At 42.4% G+C, this 26,937-nt stretch overlaps 1 protein-coding gene across 4 annotated transcripts in view; it reads right to left on the bottom strand.

Moving 5' to 3' along the window:
* Window positions 1-26,937, bottom strand: part of ENOPH1 (enolase-phosphatase 1) — a 38,008-nt gene that overhangs the window by 10,315 nt on the left and 756 nt on the right. For 2 of the 4 annotated variants that reach the window (XM_070791666.1, XM_019963009.2), the window contains exon 2: window positions 780-881. In XM_070791666.1, coding sequence (XP_070647767.1) covers window positions 780-881 — 102 coding nt within the window. Of the gene's footprint in view, window positions 1-779; window positions 882-8,445; window positions 12,517-26,937 lie in introns of those variants that run through there. The other 2 variants (XM_070791667.1, XM_070791665.1) reach the window with 2 other exon arrangements.

The raw sequence follows: 26,937 nt of genomic DNA, 5'->3' as shown, positions 1-26,937 counted from the left end.
GCACAGTGGTAGGAGTCAGAGCAGAACAGAGCATGTGCGACTGAAGGCAGGTATAAAGACTGGGCGGAGGGGCATCCCTGGTGGCTCAGTGGTAAAGAATCCGCCTGCCAATGCAGGAGACACAAGTTCGATCCCTGGTCCAGGAGGATCCCACTTGCCACAGAGTAACTAAGCCTGTAAGCCACAACTATTGAGCCTGTGCTCCAGAGCCCGGGAGGTGTGACGACTGAAGCCCACGTGCCCTAAAGCCCATGCTCTGCAACAAGAGAAGCTGCCACTGCAGTGAGAAGCTCTTGCACAACTAGAGTAGCCCCTGCTCACTGCAACTAGAGAAAAGCCTGTATAGCAATGAAGACCCAGTGCAGCCAAAAAATAAAATAAATAATAAATAAAAATTTTTTAATTAAAAAAAGAAGACTGGGCCGAGACTGAGCTGGGGTGAGAGATGCGGGCCCAGGAGTTCTGTGGCTGGGCAGCAGGGCCTTATGCCGTGGGGAGGAGACAGTGGAGAACGAGGTGATGAAGTGTGGTGGCAAGGAGACATTCATGAAAAATGTGACGAAATGGCACAAGACCTTCCTGCATCCCACACAGAAATGATTTAGTTTATTTATAAATACATGATATTTGTATGCAACTGAAACAGCTCCAGAAAGAGGCAACTGTGGAGACAACAAACTGCCATGATCTGGCCATTTAATTATGTGGATTCCTAAGCAGGCGTCCGCAGCTCTAACACCCTTGGGAATGCAGAAGCAAGGGAACAGAAGCGTCCCAACCTGTTTCCTCAAAAGCCTGACATCCTGTTGGCACTCCTCTTCTTCCCAATGTGCCTGCAGATACTCTTCAACATTTTCTTTGACGTAAGGAAATAAAATGTCCTAGATAAAAGTGCAAAAGAAAAAAACAAGCATTAGCTTTTAGTTGTTTGCATGAGATCAAGTTCTTCAACAATCTCACCTCACCTAATTCTAGCAAATAAGACGCTGAAAGTTTCATTGAAAATATGAAAATTGCTGCTCTGGATAGAAGAGACAGAGAAACGAATGAACTAGATATAGAGTTAGCACCTACAGCCCATGTGCCAAGTTCAACCTCCTCTTGTTTTTGTCAACGGAGTTGTATTGGAATATGGCCATACTCACTAGTTTACTGGGTGTCTGTGGCCACTTTGGGGTCACGATGCGAAGGTGAATACTTGTAACCAAGACCATATGGCCCTCAAATCTCAACATTTAGTATTCAGTCCTTTCCAGAAAAAGCTGGCTGACTCCTAAACCAGATGGCTAGACCACACGTCCTTGAGGGTAGGGATCAAGACTACCCAGTTTACACTACAGGGCCTGGGACCTGGACTCAACAAACATCTGCTGACAGAATGATGTCCACGTAACAAATATTTTAGAAATACCTGATCACCGTAATTCCTGTTTGGAAAACAGAACACCTACAGAATATCCTATGTATTCTTTTTTTTTTTTTTAATTGGGGTATACTTGCTTTACAATGTTATGTTAGCTTCTTCTGTACAACAAAGTGAATCAGTCATATGCATACATATATCCCCTCTCTCTTGGACTTTCTTTCTACTCCTCCATACCATCCACCCTATACATTCTGAGGTGCAAAACAATTGAGAAATGAAGAACCTGTAAGTAACCCATGCACTGGGAACATGATTTCTCTTAGGTCAAAATTTTTATATTTACTTGTAATTGCAGCATGTGTGTCTTTTCAAATCCAATGTGACACATTCAATAAAAATTAAGTGTCAACTATATGCTAAGTGGGGCTTCCCACGTGGCGCTAGTGGTGAAGAACCTGCGTGTCAATGCAGGAGACACGAGACACGAGTTCAACCCCTGGGTAGGGAAGATCTCCTAGAGGAGGGCAGGGCAACCTACTCCAGGATTCTTGCCTAGAGAATCCCACAGAGGAGCCTGGCAGGCTACAGTCCATAGGGTCACACAGACTAGGACACAACTGAAGCGACTCAGCATGCACGCATATGCTAAGACAGGCCAGTGAGCCATGGAGAAGGGGACTGAAAAGATAAACAAGTCACATTCCCTTTTCTCAATAAGTTTCTCAAGAATCTAGATGGGGCGGGGGCGAGAGGTGGGGGGGATAAAATGATGCAGTGACTCTATAAAGGAGTCTGGCAGTTTCTTTAAAAGTTCAACAGCATATGATATGACCCAATGATTCCATTCAATGTTCCATCCCAAGAGAAATGAAAACTGTTCACAAGAATTGGATGTGAATGTGTCATGAAAAAGTGAAAAGTGTTAGTCACTCAGGCGTGTCCAACTGTTTGTGACTCCATGGACTGTAGCCACCAGGCTCCTCTGTCCATGGCATTCTCCAGGCAAGAATACTGGAGTGGGTAGCCATTCCCTTCTGCAGGGAATCTTCCCGACTCAGGGATGAAACCTGGGTCTCCTGCTTTGCAGGAAGATTCTTTACTATTCAAGTCACCAGGAAATGAGTCATACTAGTGAAAAAGTGGAAACAATCCAAATGGCCATCAACTGGCAAATGGGTAAACAGAAAATTCATACAACATAATACTGATACATGTTACTGCATGGATGAACCTCAGAAACATCATGCTAAGTAAGAGAAATCTGACACATAACCATATAAGGTATGATTCCATTTATAATGAAATGACAAAAAAGGAAAATATCTAAAACAGATACTAAATAGGCGGTTATGCTGGAGTGAGGAGTATGGAAACGGCCACAGATGGGGTCATGAAACTTCCTCAACTACACCGTGATACATCACCTCCAGGTGTAGTAACTACACCGTGGTACGTCACCTCCAGGTGTAGTTACTACACCGTGGTACGTCACCTCCAGGTGTAGTAACTACACCGTGGTACGTCACCTCCAGGTGTGGTAACTACACCGTGGTACGTCACCTCCAGGTGTGGTTACTACACCATGGTACGTCACCTCCAGGTGTAGTAACTACACCGTGGTACGTCACCTCCAGGTGTGGTAACTACACCGTGGTACGTCACCTCCAGGTGTGGTAACTACACCGTGGTAGGTCACCTCCAGGTGTGGTAACTACACCGTGGTACGTCACCTCCAGGTGTAGTAACTCTCTTTTCTCATCTGAAAGTTAACACAGGTTTGTTCACAGAAATTTCGGAAAATACAGAAACGTACAAAATAAAAACCATGATAATCTCATGATCATCTTTCTTCAGAGAATATTTTTAATAAATAAAGAGACTTCTCTGGTGGCCTAGTGGCTAAAACGCTATGCTCTCAATGCAGGGGGCCCGGTTTTGATTCCAGGTCAGGGAACTAGATTCCACATGCAGCAACTAAGACCCAGTGCAGCCAAGTAAATAAATAGATAGAAAAAAAAAAAATACTACTTTTAAAAAATGAGTGAGGGGGTGGGGGAACTATAATGCAGTGCAATGGGTGAGACAGAGCATGAACAGAATGCTTGGCAGACCCAGAGCCTAATGGCCCTGCAACAGTTTTAGCAAGGAGCAGCCTGGGAAAAAAAGGAAATGAACAGATGCCGTGAATACAGACACCAGGTAGACAATTCAGACAAGGCCTTACATTTCAAGGGAAAGTCTATAATCAAGTTGAACCCAAGAAGTCTGCTTATTTAAACTGATTTACTCATTTACTTATTCAAACATGTCCTGAATGCCCAGCACAGGGGCAGGCCCTTGCAATAAGGGCTGAGGATATAATTGTGAGCAAAACCCATACAGGATCCTGAATCTCAAGGAGCCAAGTAGCAGAAATAGAACATTAAAGATGGTACTTTAATAAAGGGTACAAACGAGAGGTGTAACATTAATGCATAAAACAGGAAAGTCTGACCTGTGAGGGAGGTCAGGGAAGGCTTCGCTGGAGAAGTGACCACAGAACTGAGATCTAAAGCAACGATTCTCAAAGTGAGATTCAGGAGTCCTGGGGGTCTTGGGAACCCTTTTAGGGGGCTCCATGAGGTCAAACTATTTTCACAAAAATACTAAGATCATTTGCCTTTTCACCAATGAGTGATGCTACAAGAGACCCAATATAGACGAGAATCCAACCATCTTCCTAGCCAGTTTATAAAATGCAAAACACTGTCTAAAAGTCTTCTAGCCACATTTTCCAAAGGAATGGGAAACTTTTTCATAACAATATATTATTTATTGGGGCTTTCCAGGTGGCACTAGTGGTAAAGAATCCACCTGCCAATGCAGGAGATGTAGGAGATGTGGGTTCAATCCCTGGGTTGGGAAGATCCCCTGGAGGAGGGCATGGCGACCCACTCTGGTACCCTTGCCTGGACAAGTCCATGGACACAGGAGCCTGGCAGGCTATGGTCCATAGTGTCACAGAGCTGGACACGACTCAGCGCACACACACATATATTATTTGTTAATGTTAACAAAGTAAAGGGGCTTATTGTTTAAAATGAATAAGTATTTTTAAATTTCTGTTTCAACTGCTAATATGGTAAATGTTGATCCGTATAACCTACATAAAAGCTCTCTGGGGCCTCAGTAATTTTAAAAAAATATTTATTGTTTTTATTTGGCTGTGTTGGGTCTCAGTTGTGGGTCTTGGGCTTTCCCTGAGGCATATGGGATCACAGTTCCCCAATCAGGGCTTGAACTCATGTCCCCTGCATTGGAAGGTGGACTCTTAACCACTGGACCACCAGGGAAGGTGGGTCCTCAGTAAATTTTAAGTGTACAAAGAAATCTTGAGAATAAGAAGTCTGAGAACCACCAAAAGAAGATAGGCTTAATCCGGAGAAGACGAGAGGAGAGGATTCCACACAGAGAGAACGGTGTGGGTAGGAAAAGGCTCCAGTAGGGTCATCTGATAGAAGCCAGGGGTTTTCAGATGTTTCTGCATCACCTGGGGATGTGCAGAGGCCCTGAAGAAAAGCAATCCTCGTCCCTGCAAAGTGGGCTCACTTACTGTAAAATAAGAATGGGCTCCAATTCATGAAGCGCCAGCACGTGCTATCACAGGGTCACTGCGCCCGACAGAATGGCTGGCTTCTGCAGATTAGTGCTAGCTAGTACCAGACCACCACCCAGCTTGGTGCTGAAAACCACTGATCTGTGTCCTCTCCCTCCCTCCCCACTTCCTCCTTATTACTTCTGGATTGTGAGATTTTAACTAGTAATTCTATTACAAGAGTGAACAAGGGCAAAAGAGAAGAAAGATGTTGGTTGAAGGGGAGGGGGTGGAGGACGGGCAAAATACATGGAGAGAATTAAGAGGTACAAACTTCCAGTTATAAAATAAATGAGGATGTCCTGAACAGCATAGGAAATACAGTCAATATTAATGTAATAACTTTGTATGGTGACAGATGGAAACTAATCATGGTGATCATTTTGTAATGTACAGAAATATTAAATCACGTTATACACCTGAAACTGATTTAATATTGTACGTTTGTGATTCTTCAATTGAAAAACAAAAAAAGGAAGCTAGCAGACAACTTTTTATTTCCTGCTAACAGGCCCGAGCGATGCTATGATTAGGACATAGTTAACAGATTGTTAGGAGAAGGCAATGGCACCCCACTCCAGTACTCTTGCCCGGAAAATCCCATGGACGGAAGAGCCTGGTGGGCTGCAGTCCATGGGGTTGCTAAGAGTCGGACACAACTGAGTGACTTCACTTTCACTTTTCACTTTCATGCATTGAAGAAGGAAATGGCAACCCACTCCAGTGTTCTTGCCTAGAGAATCCCAGGGATGGGGGAGCCTGGTGGGCTGCCCGTCTATGGGGTCGCATAGGGTCGGACACGACTGAAGCAACTTAGCAGCAGCAGCAACAGATTGTTATGAACAAAACCATGTGGGGTTTTTTTGGGTGGGTATAGAATTTTTCTGACTGGAACAAAGGCTTGGCTCCATAATCAGATTTTTTTCTTAACTTCAGAAGACTCAATTCTAAGTTCAACTTAAATTGCACTCCCAAAAGAAAATACACAACACAAGAAAATTATTACAGGTTTGTTTTTTTTTTAATGGTAGGACTCTTCATACTGTTATTCAAATTTCACCTGCCCCAGTAAAAACAAAGAAGTCATTCAGTTTTGCTTGTTCTCATGTGGCATTCCAGTAGCACTCAGCAGATTCTGAATCATACAAACAGTGTGAGCAGGCAAAATTTTCAGCATATTTGACATAAAAGCTTTGTTTAAGCTCAATAAAAACTCACTCTTGATCTTAAAGAAGGAAAATGAGCTAAGATTAATAGCTTTTTTTTGTGCAAGAGATTCCTTTTACTGTACTGATATATTTCTTAAAAAAAAAAAAAAACTTTTATTGACGTATAGTTGATTTACAATGCTGTGTTGGGTTTTTTTTTGGCCACACCCTGTGGCATGTGGGATCTCAGTTCCCCATCCAGGGACCAAATCTGCACCCCCTGCACTGGAAGGCAGAGTCCTAACCACGAGACCACCAGGGAAAGTGTTAGTCACTCAGGCATATCCAACTCTGTGACCCCACGGACTGTGGCCCGCCAGGCTCCTCTGTCCATGGAATTCTCCAGGCAAGAACACTGGAGTGGGTAGCCATTTCGTTCTCCAGGGGATCTTCCCGACCCAGGGACTGAATTCGTGTTTCCTGCATTGGCAGGCATTCTTTACCCTTTTCCATATATTTCTGATTTTCTTTAAATAGTCAAGTTTTCCCAGGATGCTCCTCCTCACGCCGTCCTTTCTCTGGCTTAGCGTCTCTCCTGCACTCATGCACCATGGCAGAACTGTAAACCAGCCCCTACTTGAGAGGGTGCCATCTGAGAAGATGTGGCAGAAGGAAGGTGCACATACACAGCTCTTCCTCTCCTAGGCAGACACACATGTGCAGAGAGGAGCAAAAAAAGTGCTTACTGTCACAATGGGGAGGCTGCAAATGAATGGAAACATCCTAAATCATCATCAGCTAGAGAATATACGGGCATATTCACACTCTATAACATTACTTTGCAGTTAACAGTGAATGTACTAAAATGTTCTATTTATCAATATGAACAGAAACTCTAACATATGAATAAAACCAATACAAAGTGGGATGTACCAAGGGCTTCAGGTATAGCTGTAATGATTTCTTAAGATCTAAAATAAACATCATATGAAAGTTTAATTAGCTTTGTGGTGGGTGCAGTTATTGTACTAGTCTTTATCCTTGCTAATTTTAAATGTGTTACAGTTTAAAAAACAAACCAACTCTGATCCTTCATGCTACACCTTTCTCATCTGGTCCTTCTCCTCCAGCATCCTGCCTCCATTATTCCCCAACTTGTAAGCAACTGAAAATACTCCCCAGGGAAAATTCTTGGTCAGATTCAGGGCCACTCAGAGCTGAAGTCCTCAAAAATTTTTTCAACGCATACAGTGCTATCCTCTTTGGGCTCCACAAAATCAAATTTCCTATATCCAGCTTTATTGGTACCAAGAACAATTCATCAAGAGCCTGTTAATCCTGAGAGCAGGTACAGACTCCGGGCAGTGTGCCAAGCCAGGGTTCTACCTCTTTCTTTCACCAACTGTGTTCGAGTAACTTATCCTCTTTGAGCCTATTTTCTCATCTGCTAAATGGCGATGATAATACCAAGCAAAGTCACTGCGGTCACTAGAGGTAATTAGATAGATGAAAACATCCAGTTCCCTACCACTAATTATATACTCCAGCACAAACCTTTTAACACAGCAAGATCACCTTTACCCCAATTTAGTGACAAATGATAGCAGAGAAGTCCCCAGAGAACAAATCACAAAGATAACCAATTCATTCCTTCAACATCTACTGAGGACTTACTGAGTGCCACACGTTTCTAATTATATTTATTTTTATTTACTTTTTGGCTGCTTGGCATGTGGGATCTTAGTTCCCAGACCAGGGATCAAACTTGGACCCTCAGCAGTGGAAGCACAGAGTCCCAACCACTGAACCATCAGGGAAGTGCCACCAGACATTTCTGATACTGGAGTGACAGACCACAGACCTCTTCCTCGAGAACTCACAGAAATAAAAGGTCCAGATTTCAAGCGATCCTGTTTAGGAGAAGCTTCAGAAATGAGAATCTACTTTAGAACTTCTGATCATCCAATTTGCCTCTTTCCTCTATATGTAAAACTCCCCTCTGCACTGCCTAAGCACACAAAGGTAGACAATGAAGTTAGAACGCAGGATAACTGGAGTTGGGAGGTTAGCAGACTGAACAGTCTATTTTAGTGTGAGTGTTATTGTACAACATAAAAGTACATGGGGCAATAACTCAACTGTGAAGATTTTATCCATTCTTTCAACATCCTTATTGAGCATCTATCAAGCAAAATAAAATGCCTTCAAGATGCTTATTTTTAAAAGCCAACAATTACAGTCTGATAGATACTATGGTACCAAACTGTTGTTGCATGCCAGGCCTCCCTGTCCCTCACCATCTTCTGAAGTTTGCCCAAGTTCATGTCCATTGCATTGGTGATGCCAACCAGCCACCTCATCTTCTGATGCTCTCTTCTCCTTTTGCCCTCAATCTTTCCCGGCATCAGGGACTTTTCCAAAGAGTCTACTGTTCACATCAGATGACCAAAATACTAGAGCTTCAGAATCAGTCCTTCCAACAAGTATTCAGGGTTGATTTCCCTTGACTGGTTTGATCTCCTTGAGGTCCAAGAGACTTGCAGGAATCTTCTCCAGCACCACATTGTGAAGGCCTCAATTCTTTGGCATTCTGCCTCATTTAGGGTCCAGGTCTCAGAACCATACATGACCAGTGGGAAGACCATAGCCTTGACTATACGGACCTTTGTCGGCAGAGTAATGTCTCAACACACTATCTAGGTCTGTCACAGCTTTCCTGCCAAGAAGCAATCATCTTCTGACTTCATGGCTGTAGTCACCATCTGCAAAGATTTCAGAGCCGAGAAAGAGGAAATCTGTCATTACATCCACCTTTTCCTGTTCTATTTGCATGAAGTAATGGGGCCAGATACCATGATCTAAGATTTTTAACTAATATTTAATTTTAAGCCGGCTCTTTCACTCTTTCCTTCACTCTCATCAAGAAGCTCTTTAGCTCCTCTTTGCTTTCTGCCATTAGAGTGGTATCATCCGCGTATCTGAGGTTGTTGATGTTTCTCCCGCCTATCTTGATTCCAGCTTGTAACTCATCCAGCCCGGCATTTCTCATGCTGTGCTCAGCATATAGATTAAACAAACAGGGTGACAGCTGACAGCCCTGTCGTACACTTTTCTCAATCTTGAACCAATCAGCTAGCTGTTCCATACAGGGTTCTAACTGTTGCTTCTTGACCTGCACACAGGTTTCTCAGGTAAGATGGAGGAGGAGGATGGAATGGAGAAGGGGGGATGGCAAACCACTCCATTATACCTGCCATGAGACCCTCATGAACTGTATAAAAGGACAAAAAGATAGGATACCGAAAGATGAGTCCCCCAGGCTGGAAGGTGTTCAATATGCTCCTGGGGAACAGCAGAGGAAAACTACTAACTGCCCCAGAAAGAAGGAAGCGTATGGGCCAAAGCGGAAATGACACTCAGCTGTGATGTGGTGAGGAAAGTAAAATCTGATGCTGCAAAGGACAGTACTGCATGGGAACGTGGAATGTTAGGTCCATGAATCAAGGTAAACTGGACGAGGTCAAGCAGGAGATGGTTAAGAACAAACACTGACATCCTAGAAATCAGTGAACTAAAACTGGACAGGAATGGGCAAATTTAATTCAGATGACCATTATATCTACTACTGTGGGCAAGAATCCCATAGAATAAACAGAGTAGCCCTCATAATCAATAAGAGTCCAAAATGCAGTACTCGGGTGCAACCTCAAAAATGACAGAATGATCTTGGTTCATTTCTAAGGCAAGTCATTAAACATCACAGTAATTCAAGTCTATGCCCCAACCACCGATGCTGAAGAAGCTGAAGTTGATTGGTTCTATGAACATCCAGAAGACCTAGAATTAACACCAAAAAAAAAAATGTCCTATTCATCACTGGGGACTGGAATACAAAAGTAGGAAATCAAGAGGCACCTGGAGTAACTGGCAAGTTTGGCCTTGGAAAACAAAATGGTACCAAGTAAGAATGTTCTAAAAACAAATTTTTTAAAGTGGGTAGTGGGACTTCCCTGGCGATCCAGTGAAGACTCTGCTTACACTGCAAGGGGGCACGAGTTCAATCCCTGATCAAGGAACTAGGATCCTGCAGTGCCATGCAGCATGGCCAAAAAATTAACAAATAAAGCTAATGCTTATCGCCCAAACCTGCCCACTGAAAAATTTAAGGCTTTAAAAGTAATCGAGAACAGCAATGATAAATTCTTTAACTTCAGTTATAATCCACTTATAGACAATTTCACAATTCTACAGTATGAAAAAAAATGCTGTAATGAACCCAGGATTCTACAAACATGTAAGTATTTTTAGTCTATCAGGCACCTAAAGGGTTGTTACAGTTTAGTAGTATGTATGAGGCTTCCGTGGTGGCTCAGCTGGTAAAGAATTCGCCTACAATGCAAGAGACCTGGGTACAATCCCTGGGTTGGGAAGATCCCCTCTAGAAGGCAAAGGCTACCCACTCCAGTATTCTGGCCTGGAGAATTCCATGGACTGTATACTCCATGGGGTCGCAGAGTCAGACATGACTGAGCGACTTTCACTTTCATGACAAAAGGGGTTTCCCTGGTGGCTCAGATGGTAAAGAATCTATCTGCAATGCAGGAGACCTGGGTTCAATCCCTGGGTCAGCAAGATCCCCTGAAAGCGGGCATCACAACCCACTCCAGTATTTTGTCTGGAGAATCCCACGGACAGAGGAATCTAGTGGGCTACAGTCCATGGGGATAAGCTGGACACGCAATAAGCTGGACACGACCAAGACACTAACACACACATGACAAAAGGCTATAGAACTAAACGACGGTACTTGTCTTTCAGGGGACTGTGATTATCAATAAATTCTACTAAATGCTAGTGGGGGTACTATGCAAGCAGCAGTTTATATTACTCTACACAGCTCAAGGATAGCATTCTGAAAGAGCTCCATTAAGGGCCACAACATTTCTGAAGATCTCATTAAAGAAGTAGCCTCATAAATGTTTAGAAATCTAGATATGGATTTGCTTTATTGTCAAGTGGCTATTTTAATGAAAAGGTCATAGAATCAATAAAAGTAAAATTGTTGCCATATTTACTCATGTCTCTTTTGAAGAAAATGGGCAATAAAAAGGTAATGGGTGATACTTAAGAGTACTACAGCTATTTAAAGAAACTATTTTAAAAGCTTTCCAAAGGGACCACAGGGTGCAAATGATTTACAGTATTTGAGAATTTAACATTTTCCAGGCAGAGAGTTAAAGAACACAAAGGCAACACTGGTGACCTATTATTTCTGTATTAATCCCAGAGGATAAAAAACAAGGGAAAATCAAGTGGCTTAATCGGTCCTAAGAACCAATCACATTCTCTAAATAAGAAATGAAAAAACAGGGTAATCATATTTTGGGGACTATCTAAACAGGTAAAAGGAAATCTAAGAGAATATGGACATAACCGGTTACAAAGGTTTTCTCTGGGACATGACATACCAAGGGAGGGGAAAAACTTCTTTTTTTAACATATCTATTTCTACAATGAAAGAGCATAATCTTTTTTTTAAATTGAGACATAATTGATACATAACATTCTATTAGTCACAGGTATGCAACGCATTGGGCTTCCCGTGGCTCAATGGTAAAGAATAAGCCCACCAATGCAGGTGATGCAGGTTTGAGCCCTGAGTCAGGAAGATCCTCTGGAGAAGGGAATGGCAAAAATCCACTCCAGTATTCTTGCCTGGAGAATCCCATGGACAGAAGAGCCTGGTGAGCCACATTCCATGGGGTCTCAAAAGAGTCGGACATGATTTAGTGATTAAACAACGAAGACAGCATGTAGGTTGAATGTTTGTGTATACTGAGAAGTGAGCACCACGGTGAGTCTTGTTGACATCCATCACAGTTAAGCAAGTTTCTTTCTTGTGATGAGACCTTTTGAGAGCTACTCTCTTCACAGTCTTCAGATATACAATACAGTATTATTAACTCTGATCACTATGTTGTGTACTGCATCTCCACAACTTACTTACTTTATAACTGGATATTTGCACCTGCTTGAACATTTCTAACAATGAGGAAATCTACTACTTCTTGGAGTGGTCCACACCATCCATCAGACAGATTCAACAGTTCTGGTATTAGAACTGCTCCTTAAATATCCTTCCTGAAGACCATACTAGGAACTACCAAGAGAAGTTTTGCAGCTCTGGCTGCTACAAAGGGTCACCAGGGCTCAGAAATGGTAACTCTGCTATTTTCATGGGTTAAGCAGAGATAATCACTCCCCTTTGAAAGCTGAAGCCTTTAGGAATGAACACTAAATATCTTTATCTGCATTCAAAAAGAATATATGTAATACTGTAAGACAAACTTGTCTTCTAAATCCCATTAAGATTAAACTGTAATTAAAGAAATATAAACTATAATCTAATTAACTGCAATGAATTACATCTCACAAGGGAAGGTCATCCTTATTCACAAGTGCTGCTGCTACTGCTGCTAAGTCGCTTCAGTCGTGTCCACCTCTGTGCGACCCCAGAGACAGCAGCCCACCAGGCTCCCCCGTCCCTGGGACTCTCCAGGCAAGAACACTGGAGTGGGTTGCCATTTCCTTCCCCAATGCATGAAAGTGAAAAGTGAAAGTGAAGTCGCTCAGTCGTGTCCGACTCCTAGCGACCCCATGGACTGTGGCCCACCAGGCTCCTCTGTCCATGAGACTTTCCAGGCAAGAGTACTGGAGTGGGGTGCCATTGCCTTGGGATAGGTCTTTAAAAGCAGCAGAGAGAAAGAACATCAATATCCCATAAGTTTCAGAGCAGGAACCCTCACTGGCCCTAGGATAGAGTCCTAGCCCCTGTGAGTGTGGAGGGGAGGGAACTGACATTTACTTCCTTGACTCTACCTACATCGGTGCAAGGTGACCCCCTCTGAACAAATGAAGCAGCTGAGATTGAAAAAGGTTTCACTGCTGGTAGAGTAAAGCCAGGACTCAAACCCAGGTCTACTGAAGCCCAATGCTTGAGTCTATCCAGCTCTGTGGGTGGATGACTTCAGGGAGGATCACCTAACCCCCCCAGATTCTGATGATATATTCCCTACAGAAGTTTCTAATACTGCTTTTCTCTAAGAGATTTGCACTAAGAAAAGAAATGAGAGATTCTGGCTCACCTGGCAGTACGGTAACTGTTCCAATAAACAGGAATAATGAGTAATTACAGCAATAGTGGGAACAACTGCCAACACTAACTGAGCCTTCACCGTTCCGGGCACTTCTCATTCTACAGTCAGTCCTTAGTGATCTCGTCTAATCCATGATTTTACATGCCATCTGTTGCCGTGCTGTGCTAAATCACTTCAGTTGTGTCTGATGCTGTGCAACCCCAGGGGTGCCAGGCTCCTCTGTCCATGAGATTCTCCAGGCAAGAACACTGGAGTGGGTTGCCATTTCCTCCTCCAGGAGATCTTTCTGACCCAGGGATGGAACTCACGTCTCTTGTCTTCTGCACTGGCAAGCAGGTTCTTTACCACTTAGCAGTTAGTTCAGTTGCTCAGTCGTATCTGACTCTTTTCGACCCCATGGACTGCAACACGCCAGGCTTCCCTGTCCATCACCAACTCCTGGAGCTTGCTCAAACTCATGTCCATCGCATGAGTGATGCCATCCAACCATCTCATCCTTTCTTTACCACCAACGCATCCATATACCCATCTGTTACCAATGACCCCTAAATCCACAGCTTGAACCTGGATCTCTTCCCTGAACTCGAGTGATTTTTTTTTCAACTACCTTCCTCAAATCTCACTTGGATATCTGAAATTCAAACTCCTGTTTCTAGCCCTTAATCCTGCTCCTCCCACACTGTCCCATTTCAGCCAACTGGCAGCTCCATCATTCCAAGATGCTCAAGCCAAAAGCCTTGAAGTCCTCTTTGACTCCTCTTGCTCTCATACTCCACATCCCACCAATTCATCAGCAAATGCTGTCAGCCCTATCTTCAAAATACATCCAGAATCGAATCACTTCTCACCATCTGCCACTCCCAAGCACTCCAAATCTACTCAATACATTGATTAATGAATAACCTGAATCACATCATTTCAATCCTCAAAATAACCCTATGAAACAAGTGCTCTTATTTCCTCCATTTCACAAAGGCACATAAAGGTTAAATATAAACTAAGAAACTATAGTTTATCAATCAGGTCTTTTTCCTTTTTTGGTTCAAAGAGTCAGATCCCCAGAGCCTGATCTTCTTGGTCAAAGGGATCTGACTAGCTTACAGACTTACAACGAGTTGGTCCCAGCCAAGGCCCAGGGCAGGAGTCAGTCAGCCTCCTGGAGCACGGCAGCACCAACACTAGTCTGCCCACGAGCTCCTCTGAAATCCCACCCAGGTTCCACTGCCAGGACTGCCACTAGTTTTCAAACTACATGTGTTAGTCTCTTTTTATTCAGTATCAGCTCTCCACACTTTTTTAAGACTTAAGAAAAGGAACTTGTTGGAAGGTCACATAATGAATCACTGAAAATCAAGTTAAGAAATGAAGCCCTCACATGCATACCCAGAAGACAAAGAACCCTTTTCTGTATTAAAGAATTCTGTCTTTGAAAAGCAATCCGTGTTTTTGAAAGTGGAGTCCCCTGGGAAGGGTCCAGTGAGGTTCCAGAAGGGCCTCTGAGGACAATATTACTGACTTTCCACGTGACGGAGGACCGGATACAGCAAGATAAGGGTGGGCTGGCCACCACCCTTCTTCTGACCTCTACCTCCGCCAAAACCAATAATGAAAATTAAATGAGTTAATAAATGTGAAAATCAAAAGCTGTATACAAAAATAAGCCTTTATTATAAAAAGAATAGCTTTTTTGTGCATATGAAGGAGTTACATGGGGTGAGCTTTAAGGATAGAAAATTTAAGAACCATCAAAGAAGGGAGGTCTTTTCAGAGCTAAACACAGGATAGCCTTAAAGTTTATCTGAGCAAAAGAAAGGCTTACCTATCTATGTATTTTCAAAACAGGGGTTATATATTAGAATTGGGACTTTCGGGGAATTGATCTGACTACATATACTTCAAGGATCTAAGTGACTTTAAGCATAGGAAAAAAAAAAATCAGAAAGAATATTCACCAAACTCTTAATGATTACTGCTTGGTGGTGGCAGCAAAAGGGGCATTCATTCTCTACGCTGTACTCTCCTGTAATGTCTGCAGTTCATAATAAGCATGAATTAATTTCCGTGGAAAAATTAGGGGGGTGGGAAAAACACTCCTCTAGCCTCACATTAACAGATACAAGTTTCCAAAGAATAATGTATTTAGCTCTTTAGATACTTAATTGTTAATAAAATTTACTTTATGGTGTTTTAACTCCCATTGAAAACTAATTTCTCTAAAACTCACCAGTTTTAGAAATGCTGGGTCAAAGAAAGTTCTAATATCACTCTAGAAACACAACAGTTACATCGCATGCTGTGCAAATAAGATAAAATATCACCCTGAGGAAATCTGAAATAGCAAGGAGAGCAGAAGTGGGAGCAGACAATGCCAGCCCCTCCTGGCCCAGGCTGGAAGGCACCTTAATGCTGTCAACAAGCACTCGCCAAACGCCGTATGTGCGAGCGCTGTGCCAGGCTCTGCTCTCGGCCCTTAAGGAGCTCTCGGCACAGCGGGAAGACAGCACGCACAGACGACACCGCAAGGCAGCATCTGCTGCGACGGCAAATACACGGCACTACAGAGCAGGGAGACAGGACTCGGAAGTTCCCGCTTAAACCCAAGTCCTTGGAAAGCAGAAGTAGGTATCACTTGTCTATTCCCACAGCCTAGCACGAGAAATATGTTTTAAACATGTTTTAAGTCAATGGCTACATGGAACCAAACTGCACTTGGAGAGGACAAGGTGTGACACCCCAAGCTAGAGGAACGGTGGTGGCATGAAAGACTAGCATGACCCAAATGGGCATCATCAGTTATTTACAAAAAAAAGTGTAAAGGAACAGAGGAACAGAAAGTTGGAAAACCTGACTCACTCAAGTTGAGGAGCTGAAACTACCTTTGAGACAACAGGAAACCCAAAAGGATTTTGATGGTGCAAAGACAACCTGTTTATGTACCTGTCTTCCTTACTTGATTCCTTCAGGGGGGGCAACTGCATCTTTAAGAATTTTGGTTTCCTGGCAGCGCCTGGCACATGAAAGGTATTCAAACAAATGTGGGGAAAAGGAAGGGAAGACTGATTAGCTGGAAACATTATGCATGTGCCATAACATTGAAGGTTCTAGAAGAGTAAGAGACCAGAAATTGAGGCTGGAGGTGTTTTCTAATCCATCTCATGATATACTCAGGCCCAATACAGTCATTCTCCAAAGGCTCCTCCCCTTGTTTCAAGTTCAATCAACAAAAATCCCCTTGTAGTCCACCATGAGTACATCTCTGTGAAGGAATCCGGAGCAAGGGGAGGTTTGGGGGAATAGTAATCAAACCAGGAAATCCTGCCATGCCAGTGCAAGTTGTCTGAGAGCAGTCATGTTTTGTGTCCTGTTCTTGACCTCCTTCTGCTCAGGGCCATAGAAGCGCAGGTAGAGGTAATCACAGTGAGTTTCAGTACATATTCAGTTCAGTTCAGTTCAGTCGCTCAGTCGTGTCCAACTCTTTTCGACCCCATGAATCGCAGCATGCCAGGCCTCCCTGTCCATCAACAACTCCTGGAGTTCACTTAGACTCATGTCCATCAAGTCAGTGATGCCATTCAGCCATCTCATCCTCTGGTGTCCCCTTCTCCTCCTGTCCCCAATCCCTCCTAGCATCAGAGTCTTTTCTAATGAGTCAGCTCTTCGCATGAGGTGGCCAAAGTACTGGAGTTTCAGCTTCAGCATCATTCCTTCCAAAGAAATCCCAGGGCTGATCTCCTTCAGAATAGTGCCCCTTTTTCCATACTGACTCTTCACAAGTGCTGTCTGTCTCCAAACAGTCTGATATTTCCTGCATTGTAATCAGTGTTTCTACTGGGCTTCATATTTTTCAAAGTCCACCCCCCCTCCAGCTCATGACTCCTGCCATAAGCAAAAGGACAGAAGATTAGTATAATGGTCATCAAGTATAATGGTGGTCACTGGATACAGAAAAGTATATGGGACCTTAAGCTCACCTTCATGGCAAATAGATGGGGAAACAGTGGAAACAGTATCAGACTTTATTTTTGGGGGCTCCAAAATCACTGCAGATGGTGACTGCAGCCACAAAGTTAAGACGCTTGCTCCTTAAAAGAAAAGCTATGACCAACCTAGACAGCATATTCAAAAGCAGAGACATTACTTTGCCAACAAAGGTCCGTCTAGTCAAGGCTATGGTTTTTCCAGTAGTCATGTACAGATGTGAGAGTTGGACTAAAAAGAAAGCTGAGCGCCAAAGAATTGATGCTTTCAACCTGTGGTGTTGGAGAAGACTCTTGAGAGTCCCTTGGACAGCAAAGAGATCTAACCAGTCCATCCTAAAGGAAATCAGTCCTGAATATTCACTGGAAGGACTGATGCTGAAGCTGAAACTCCAGTACTTTGGCCACCTGTTGCGAAGAACTGACTCATTTGAAAAGACCCTGATGCTAGGAAAGATTGAAGGCGGGAGGAGACAGGGATGACAGAGGATGAGATGGTTGGATGGCATCACTGACTCAATGGACATGAGTTTCAGTCAGCTCCGGGAGTTGGTGATGGACAGGGAGGCCTGGCGTGCTGCAGTCCATGGGGTCGCAAAGAGTCGGACACGACTGAGCGACTGAACTGAACTGAACTGAAGCTCACCTTCTTGCATCCAGGGAGCAAAGCTTTTTGTATCTATCTCATTCGATCTTCTTCTCTACCTTGTGAGCATGACAGATCCTACTCCCCCCATTCTTGGAGATGAAAAAGCCTGAATCCCTAGATTGAAGGAACCTAGGCAAAGTGACACAATTATAGCATCAATAATAAATCACACAGGTGGAAAAAACTCCCACGCGCTGCCTCTTGTGGGCAGTCTTGTAACAGTTTCATACTGAGGGTGGAGTTAGCGCCCTACAGTTCTCAATGCTGAGAGCGTTAGAAATGATAATACTTATTAAATGGCTATTAAACTAAAGTTGGGAGATACTATCAAACAACACAAGCTCTCTTCCTAAAAAGACCATAAAATTAACATAGTAGTTTTTGTGAGAAAAAAAAATGTCAACTTCAACATTTCTTCATTATTATCTTCCAAAATATATTGTTAGAATATAAGACAACATAAGAGTAAATTACAAGTATTATTAAACAATTGTGTGAGCTATTTCTAAAAGCGCTTTAGCATAAAATACAGTGCAAAGAAATTTACTAAACAAATGTCAGAAGAACATACAAACAGGATTCCATTGTTCAACTGAATTAATGTCTTTATCATTTTGATTTTCAATAAAATGAGTATCTGCTACTTCAAAAAAATATTACTGATAGGATCAAGGATTTGTCTGTTTAATTCAGATTTTCTAATGCAGAAGATTAAGTTTGAGACATCTTTTCTCTTGGTCTTATTCAAAACACTACCAAAAATTATGTACTCTAAGGTAAAACTCCAGTTCCTACATATTGTCTTTACCAACTTCCACACCACCACAGTCCTTAAACAGAATCTTAAAAAAAAAAAAAAAACTCAATTAAAAAAAAATTATAATCCCAGGACTTCCCTGGCAGTCCAGTGGTTTGGACTCAGTGTTTCCAATGCAGGGAGTGCAGGTTCTATCCCTGGCTGGGGAACTAAGATCCCAAATGCCACACAGCAACTAAGCACACGCAGCAATTAAGACGTGATGCAGCCAAATAAGTAAATAAATATTTAAGAAAAAAATAAAAGAAAACTGCTTTGGACTTCCCTGGTGGTCCAGGGGCTAAGACTTCACACTCCCCCTGCTGGAAGCCCAGGTTTGATCCCGGGTCGGGGAACTGGATTCTGCACGCCGCAACTAAGACCCAGCACAGGCAAACACATAGATAATAATAAAAAACACTCCGAGGTTCCACTGCAGGGGCCGCAAGTTCAATCCCTGGTTGGGGAGTTCCACAGACAACAAAAAAAGAAAGTTATTATTACAGTTCAGTTCCTGGAAGACAATTTGCAAAAGCTGGGGAAGTGGCCACTTGCTTATTGTTTTGTTATTTACCAGTTTATTTCATTATCTTGCTCTCTTTTGTCAATTTACTTGACTTCTGAGAGGTTTTGGTTCTGTTAATGATGACAGACCTCCTTTAATTCACCTACACTATCTTGGTCTGCTCTGTCACCTCCAATGAGCCATTAGGAAAGAGGGATGCTAACAGAACTTGGCTTCTGTATACAGCCTAACTACTCAGAGTTCAGTCCATGGACCGACAGCATCAGCATCACCCGGGAACCTGTTCAAAACTCAACTTCCATGCCATGTTATTCAACCATTAAAAAAAAGAATGAAATCTTGCCATTTGTGATAACATAGATGGACCTTAGAGGGTATTTAACTTATATGCAGAGTACATCATGAGAAACACTGGGCTGGAAGAAGCACAAGCTGGAATCAAGATTGCTGGGAGAAATATCAATAACCTCAGATATGCAGATGACACCACCCTTATGGCAGAAAGTGAAGAGGAACTAAAGAGCCTCTTGATGAAAGTGAAAGTGGAGAGTGGAAAAAGTTGGCTTAAAGCTCAACATTCAGAAACAAAGATCATGGCATCTGGTCCCCTCACTTCATGGGAAATAGATGGGCAAACAATGGAAACAGTGTCAGACTTTATTTTGGGGGGCTCCAAAATCACTGCAGATGGTGACTGCAGCCATGAAAGTAAAAGACGCTTACTCCTTGGAAGAAAAGTTATGACCAACCTAGATAGCATATTGAAAAGCAGAGCCATTACTTTGCCAACAAAGGTCCGTCTAGTCAAGGCTATGGTTTTTCCAGTGGTCATGTATGGATGTGAGAGCTGGACTGTGAAGCTGAGCGCCAAAGAATTGATGCTTTTGAACTGTGGTGTTAGAGAAGACTCTTGAGAGTCCCTTGGACTGCAAGGAGATCCAACCAGTCCATTCTAAAGGAGATCATCCCTGGGATTTCTTTGGAAGTAATGATGCTAAGGCTGAAACTCCAGTACTTTGGCCACCTCATGCAAAGAGTTGACTCACTGGAAAAGACTCTGATGCTGGGAAGGATTGGGGGCAGGAGGAAAAGGAGACGACAGAGGATGAGATGGCTGGATGGCATCACTAACTCGATGGACGTGAGTTTGAGTGAACTCCAGGAGTTGGTGATGGACAGGGAGGCCTGGCGTGCTGCGATTCATGGGGTCGCAGTCGGACACGACTGAGTGACTGAACTGAACTGAACTGAGAGGGTATTATGCTAAGTGAAATAACACAAAGACAAATACCATCTGATTTCACATATCTAAAAAACAAAACAAATGAAGGAACATAACAAAACAGAACAGACTCATAGAATAAACAGGTGGTTGCCAGAAGGGAGGAATCTGGAGAAAGTAATGAAATAGGTGAGGGAGATTAAGAGGTACCAACTCCCAATTACAAAATAAATGGGGATGAAATGTACAGCATGAGGAATATAACCATTTATACTGTAGTATGTTTGTATGGTGACAGATGTTAACCAGACATATCATGATGATCATTTTATAATGTATAGAAATTGAATCACTATGACACCTGTAACTAACATAGTGAAAGTGAAAGTGAGGTTGCTCAGTCCGACCCCCGTGGACTGTAGCCTACCAGGCTCCTCCGCCCATGGGATTCTCCAGGCAAGAATACTGGAGTGGGATGCCATTTCCTTCTCCAGGGGATCTTCCCGACCCAGGGATTGAACCCAGGTCTCCCACATTACGGGCAGACGCTTTAACCTCTGAACCACCAGGGAAGCCCCAACTAACATAGTACTGTAGGTCAATTATACTTCCATTAAAGCACTACGGGATTTCACTGGGGGTCGAGTGGTTAAGACTCCATACTCCCAATGCAGGGGGTACAAGTTCGATCCCTGGTCAGGGAACTAAGATGCCTGGCCAGAAAAAGAAAATGAAAACAAACAAACATGTATACACTGGAAGGAAATGTACCAAAATGCAAATAACAGTCATCTCTGGTGGGAAGGGGGCCAGTGTGAATTATGCATGATTGTCAATTTTTACTTTATGCTTTTATGTATTTCCGTTTTCAATGAACATGTACTGCTTGCAAAATTAGAAAACAACAAATGTCACTAAAAAAAAAAAAAAAAAATACCATTTCAGGTCTTCTGAATCAGAAACTACATTTTAGCCAGATCTCTGGATTATCTGTCTGCACATTCAAGTCTGAGAAGCACAGATATAAAGGGCAACTGGCAAGGGTACTCACCACGACCCACTTAATACACTCTCTAGGAACAAAGATTCTGATCAAATTCACACTTTCAGTTAATAGAAGGTTCTTAATTATTACAAAGACTTTATTTTCAAGCACGAAGTCTTCCTAAGGCATAAATGAAATACATACCCCACCACTGCCACTCACCCCCTACTCTCTGACAAGGTTTGTTGACAGCAAATGAAATACTGATGGAAATATATTTATTTATTTTATACAGGGGGCTAAATATTCATTCTTTGCTTTCCAGGTAGCTCAGCAGTCAAGCATTTGCCTGCCAAGGCAGGAGATGCAGGGGACTCGGATTCGATCCCTGCGTCAGGAAGATCCCCTGAGGAGGAAATGGCAACACACTTCAGTATTCTTGCCTGGAAGATCCCATGGGCAGAGGAGACTGGCGGGCTATAGTCCACACACAGGGTCACAGAGAGTCGGACATGACTGAGTGAGCACAATCCTTGAGCACGTATATTCATTAAATGTTCACAACAGCCTTACGACGTTGCTATCTCCACAGTACAAGACACTGTAGAGGACATCTGCACCCAGACTCAAAGGACAGTAACTAACTTGCCATAAGTCATTCAGGGATCCAGAAGCCAAGCCAGACTTGCAGTCACCAAGCTCATCCTGATAAATACTACACTCTGTCCAGCCAATCCCTGTTGTTTAAAGATACTATATTTACAAATTCTACCTACTAAAATTTATTCATAACCTCCAAATCATTATTCACTGAACTTTCCCACTTTTCTGACAACAGGTACATACATGAGCAAAAGAGCAAAACTTGTGGAAAAGCAGCTACACACATTCCCAGTATGAGGTGATGCTTTGCCTTAACTTCACCTCTCACATTTTAAACAAGCATCCTTTTCGAAGTCTGTTTGCCACTACATTTTCACATTTTGTGCTTTTGTTGGTGACTGCCCCCAAAGTGCTCAAGTGCTGTCCAGTGTTCCTAAGGCAAGAAGACTACCTCCTGGAGGAAGCACATGCAGTTACAGAAGCTCCAGCACAGCCTAAGTCACAGCGCCATCGGCAGCGAGCTCAGTGTTAGGGAGTCGATGGTATGTATTAAGTAAGACAAACAGAAACACACAAACAAGGTTATCTATCCATCAGTTGTGACCAGAGGCTCACAGGAACCGCTCCCTTCATCTTCTCTATGGACAGTGTTTCAGTATTTGCTAAGATGGTGTTTGCAGTGACTTCATACATCATAACTGCCCCAACTGTTGTTACAAGTACTAATTTGACGTGTAATGACAGGAAAAGCACCAAATTTTCAGAAACAAGAGATCATCTTCCCCAACTCAAAAACAATAGTTGAAGTTTCCTGACAGGATAACTACAGGATTGGTAATGGTGTTATTTCACAGCTTACAGACTAAAATCATTGGAATAACACAATGCAAAAACTCAGAAAAATGAGTATTACATCACCATGGACAAAGATCTGTGGCAGCTCCATGGGTTGCAGGCAAGATGATTCAAAGGGATAAGGGAAGAAAATACAAACCCATTCATTTACACTTATTTAAACCTCATCTTTAAATTCTAATTTACTTTATAACTTAATAACAGTACATAAGAAATTCTGTTGGTTACAATAAGTTCTATTGGTTATGCCTGACCCAACTCTACTGATGCTTTGTTTGTGTGTGTATGTGTGTGTGTAGTCACTCAGTGATGTCTGACTCTCTGCTACCTTTTAGACTGTAGCCCGTCAAGTTCCTTTGTCCATGGGATTCTCCAGGCAAGAACATTGGAGTGGGTTGCCATGCCCTTCTCCAGGGCATCTTCCCAACCCAGGAGTTGAACCTGTGTTTCTTGTGTCTCCTACACTGCAGGCGGATTCTTCGCCCATTGAGCCATTGGGAAAGCCCGCTGATGGTTTATATAACCAAAAAATGTTGAGTGATCACCACCATAGAGGATCACAGTCAGTGCTTGAAAAGAAAAGAACCTCCAGAGGCACATGTTCTGCAGTGAGGGGCAGGACTGATGGCTTTGAGGACTCAGATGCACTGGGAACCATCGAGGGAAAGCGAGGATCTACTGCTGCTCTGCCCCCAACAAGTTGTGATGACCCTCACAAAGACATGCCTCTAGGCATCCATTGATTCCTATGAGAAATTAATTAGCTGGTTGTGACACTGACTAGATGATCCAAGCTAGGAACCCTTCACACTCCAGAAATTTGACCATTCTGACTCGAAGAAAATAAGATAAATTAGCAGTTAAGGAAAACCACTGTTTATTATTATCTGTAGCCTAAGGGTTAAAGGCATGTACTGACAGAGCAACAGGCTGTTCACAGAACACATTTCCAGACTGGGAAGATTCTGTGGAATCCTGTAAGATATCTAGGAGTTCGTGTCATCTTATATAGTTATAAGTTGCATCACAGACACCTTCAACTCTAACTACTCAGCAAGGGGAAAAAGAGAAAGAGAAAGGGAAAAAATAAATATAACCAGTGCTGGTAACCTGTCTGCCATTCCACTCACAGAAGGTATTCTGTTCCCTGGGTCAGTCTCAGTTCCCCAGTGTCTCTGACAGCATGAATGGTTCAGTGTGAGCCTAGTGTTTGACACAATATGTTTTTCATCTACGTCACCTAATCCCAAACCAACTACTTCCTCCGAAGCTCAAAAGAAGCAGCAGCAATGTTTCAACTCTGAAGGAAAAATGGATGCATCAGTCTCCAGAGAGGACTGGCTTCCTAAGGGTATTTCAAAGGCATTTTTTTTTTAAAACCTTTTCTTTCGTATTGGGGTATAACCATTTAACAATGCTGTGATAGTTTTAGGTGGACATCAAAGCGACCCAGCCATACATATACATGTATCCATTCTCCCCCAAGCTCCCCTCCCACCCAGGCTGTCACATAACACTGAGCAGAGTTCCCCGTGCTATACAGTAGGTCCTTGTTGGTTATCCATTTTAATTACAGCAGTGTGTACATGTCATCCCAAACTCCCTAACTATCCCTTCCTCCCCTCTCCCCAGCCCAAAACTGTTTGTTCTCTAAGTCTGTGAGTCTCTTTCTGTTTTGTAAGTTCATTTGTATCATTTCTTAGATTCCACATACAAGGAATGTCATAGGATATTGCTCCTTCTCTGATTTACTTCACTCAGTATGACAATCACAACAGCAATTTTTGACAATACTCAATTTTCACAGTGTATACTGACAGCAGAACCAAACCCCCAAATAAAGTACAGTTATTCTGTTCCAAGGGTGTACTCCTAAACCTATCACCAAGAGGTGGTGTAAACTAAAATTTGCCACCATATACTTTTATGGTATTTCTTACTGATTAAAGTGCTCTCGTGTCAGCTGTGTCATTTAACACCCACAAGACCAGGCAAAGAAGATGGAACAAGCACTGTGATTCCCAACAATTTGGTTTCAAATCCCAGGCAAACTGTTCAGTTTTTCAGAGCCTGTCTCCTATCAGTAATATGCAACAGTGCACACAACCTGACTTGTAGTCAAGGATACCAGTCGCATCTCAATGTTTCCTTTCATCATTTCCAAGTTCACACACTAACGTGACTAAAGCCCAAAGTAGAACAGAGGTCCAAGAAGGATATAATTTAGCATCTCTTTAAAGAGATGCTAAGTTAAAAAAATCTGTATTCAAAAGATACAGACACCGTGCTAAAGGATTTCTTGGTTCAAATAAATTTGTGAAATGCTAGTCTCTTGAAGGTTCACAAAGCATTATGTGTGTGCAAGTGTGTGTATGATATAAAGGATCTGAGAAGGTGTGCAATAAAGAAACCTGGTTAAATAAGCATAGACCATTTTCTCAAAATGCATTTAGTAATCTTTTTCTGTGTAGTTACAATAAACATCCACAAAGACCTAATGTTCTTCTGAACATATTCTCAGAAACACTGGTTTTGATCATTTAATGCATAGCAAATACACAATTATAGTAATTAACCTTAATAAAAATAATAATTGATTATAGGACAAAGCACAATAAATTATCCTTAGAACAAGATCCTTGAGTGATTTTTTTTTTGCAGTCTGGTCTCAAACGCAAAAAAAAAAAAACCCTATTTAGACCATTAAGGCATTTTTATTCTCAGAAAGATCTCAGAATAAGTCTGTCATAAACAAAGATTCCAAGAAGTGGCTCAGCTCATCTTGCAGAAGACACAGTGGATTAAAAAAGGTGAAAGAGATACATTATTTTTTGCTACAAAATTGATTTGCATGAGATATCTTCTCCCTAAATAGATTTTCCAAGAATGGTACATATGCCATATTACTACTTGTCATTACTCCTGGTCTTCTGATAACAGTGGAAAGCAAGACTGTGACTTGTAAACTATGAAGCATAAAAATGCAGAATCCTTTTTTTCTTTGAAAACTACAAGAAAGTAGTTATTTTGTCACAATCAACGAGAGAAAGAAAAGTCGACTCAGTTATCAACATTTGGCCAATTCTGAATATTTCTGCAGAGGCCTCAAGTGTACTTAAAAACTTGGGAAAAAAATGCCAAACTAGATTTCTTAAGACACTATGCTGGATGTCAAGGTATTGTGATCCTTCTAAAGAATTTGTAAGTGGTTGTTACAGTGGAGACCTAAAAGTGTACAACAATTTTATATCATAACCTAGATCAAGAAACACCCCACTCCAGTACTCTTGCCTGGAAAACCCCATGGACGGAGGAGCCTGGTAGGCTGCAGTCCATGGGGTCGCTAAGAGTCGGGCAACGACTGAGCGTCTTCACTTTCACTTTTCACTTTCATGCATTGGAGAAGGAAATGGCAACCCACTCCAGTGTTCTTGCCTGGAGAATGCCAGGGACGGGGGAGCCTGGTGGGCTACCCTTTATGGGGTCGGACAGAGTCGGACCCGACTGAAGCGACTTAGCAGCAGCAGATCAAGAAAAACATTCTTCACAGGTAACTTTAAAAAAGTTTTTAAATTAAAACTAAGACTTTCAGTTTGCTGCAAGACGGGCTTTCCCTACTTTGTAAACGGTATCTCAATTATTGCACACAAGCACTTCTATGAGAACTTTTATCTTAAACCTCTAAAATTCAAATAAACAGAAGACTAGGCCTGAGGGATTCTTTTAAAAATTATATTAATATCTGATATTTAATCATCCTGACAAATACAACGTATATAAAAAAGGAACCTGCTCTAATGCAAAGTTTTAAGTTTGTGAACTAGATGTAGACAATTTGGTAGCACTGCTATCCTAGACGACTTTGGGTAAGAACTTTGTCTTCTTTTTAAAAAAAGGAAAATGGACGGAATCTAGATCGTTGCTAACCTCGTCCAGGAACATTCAGTGAGAGGCTCGGCCACGAACAGCAGGAGTGGGAAAAGGCGAAGAATAACCATTACTGCCTAAGACACCAAGGC

This window comes from Bos indicus, chromosome 6 (assembly GCF_029378745.1).
Source record: "Bos indicus isolate NIAB-ARS_2022 breed Sahiwal x Tharparkar chromosome 6, NIAB-ARS_B.indTharparkar_mat_pri_1.0, whole genome shotgun sequence".
Taxonomy (NCBI): Eukaryota; Metazoa; Chordata; class Mammalia; order Artiodactyla; family Bovidae; genus Bos; species Bos indicus.
Note: the sequence above shows the minus strand (reverse complement) of the source record. Positions and strands in the feature narration are given on the sequence as shown.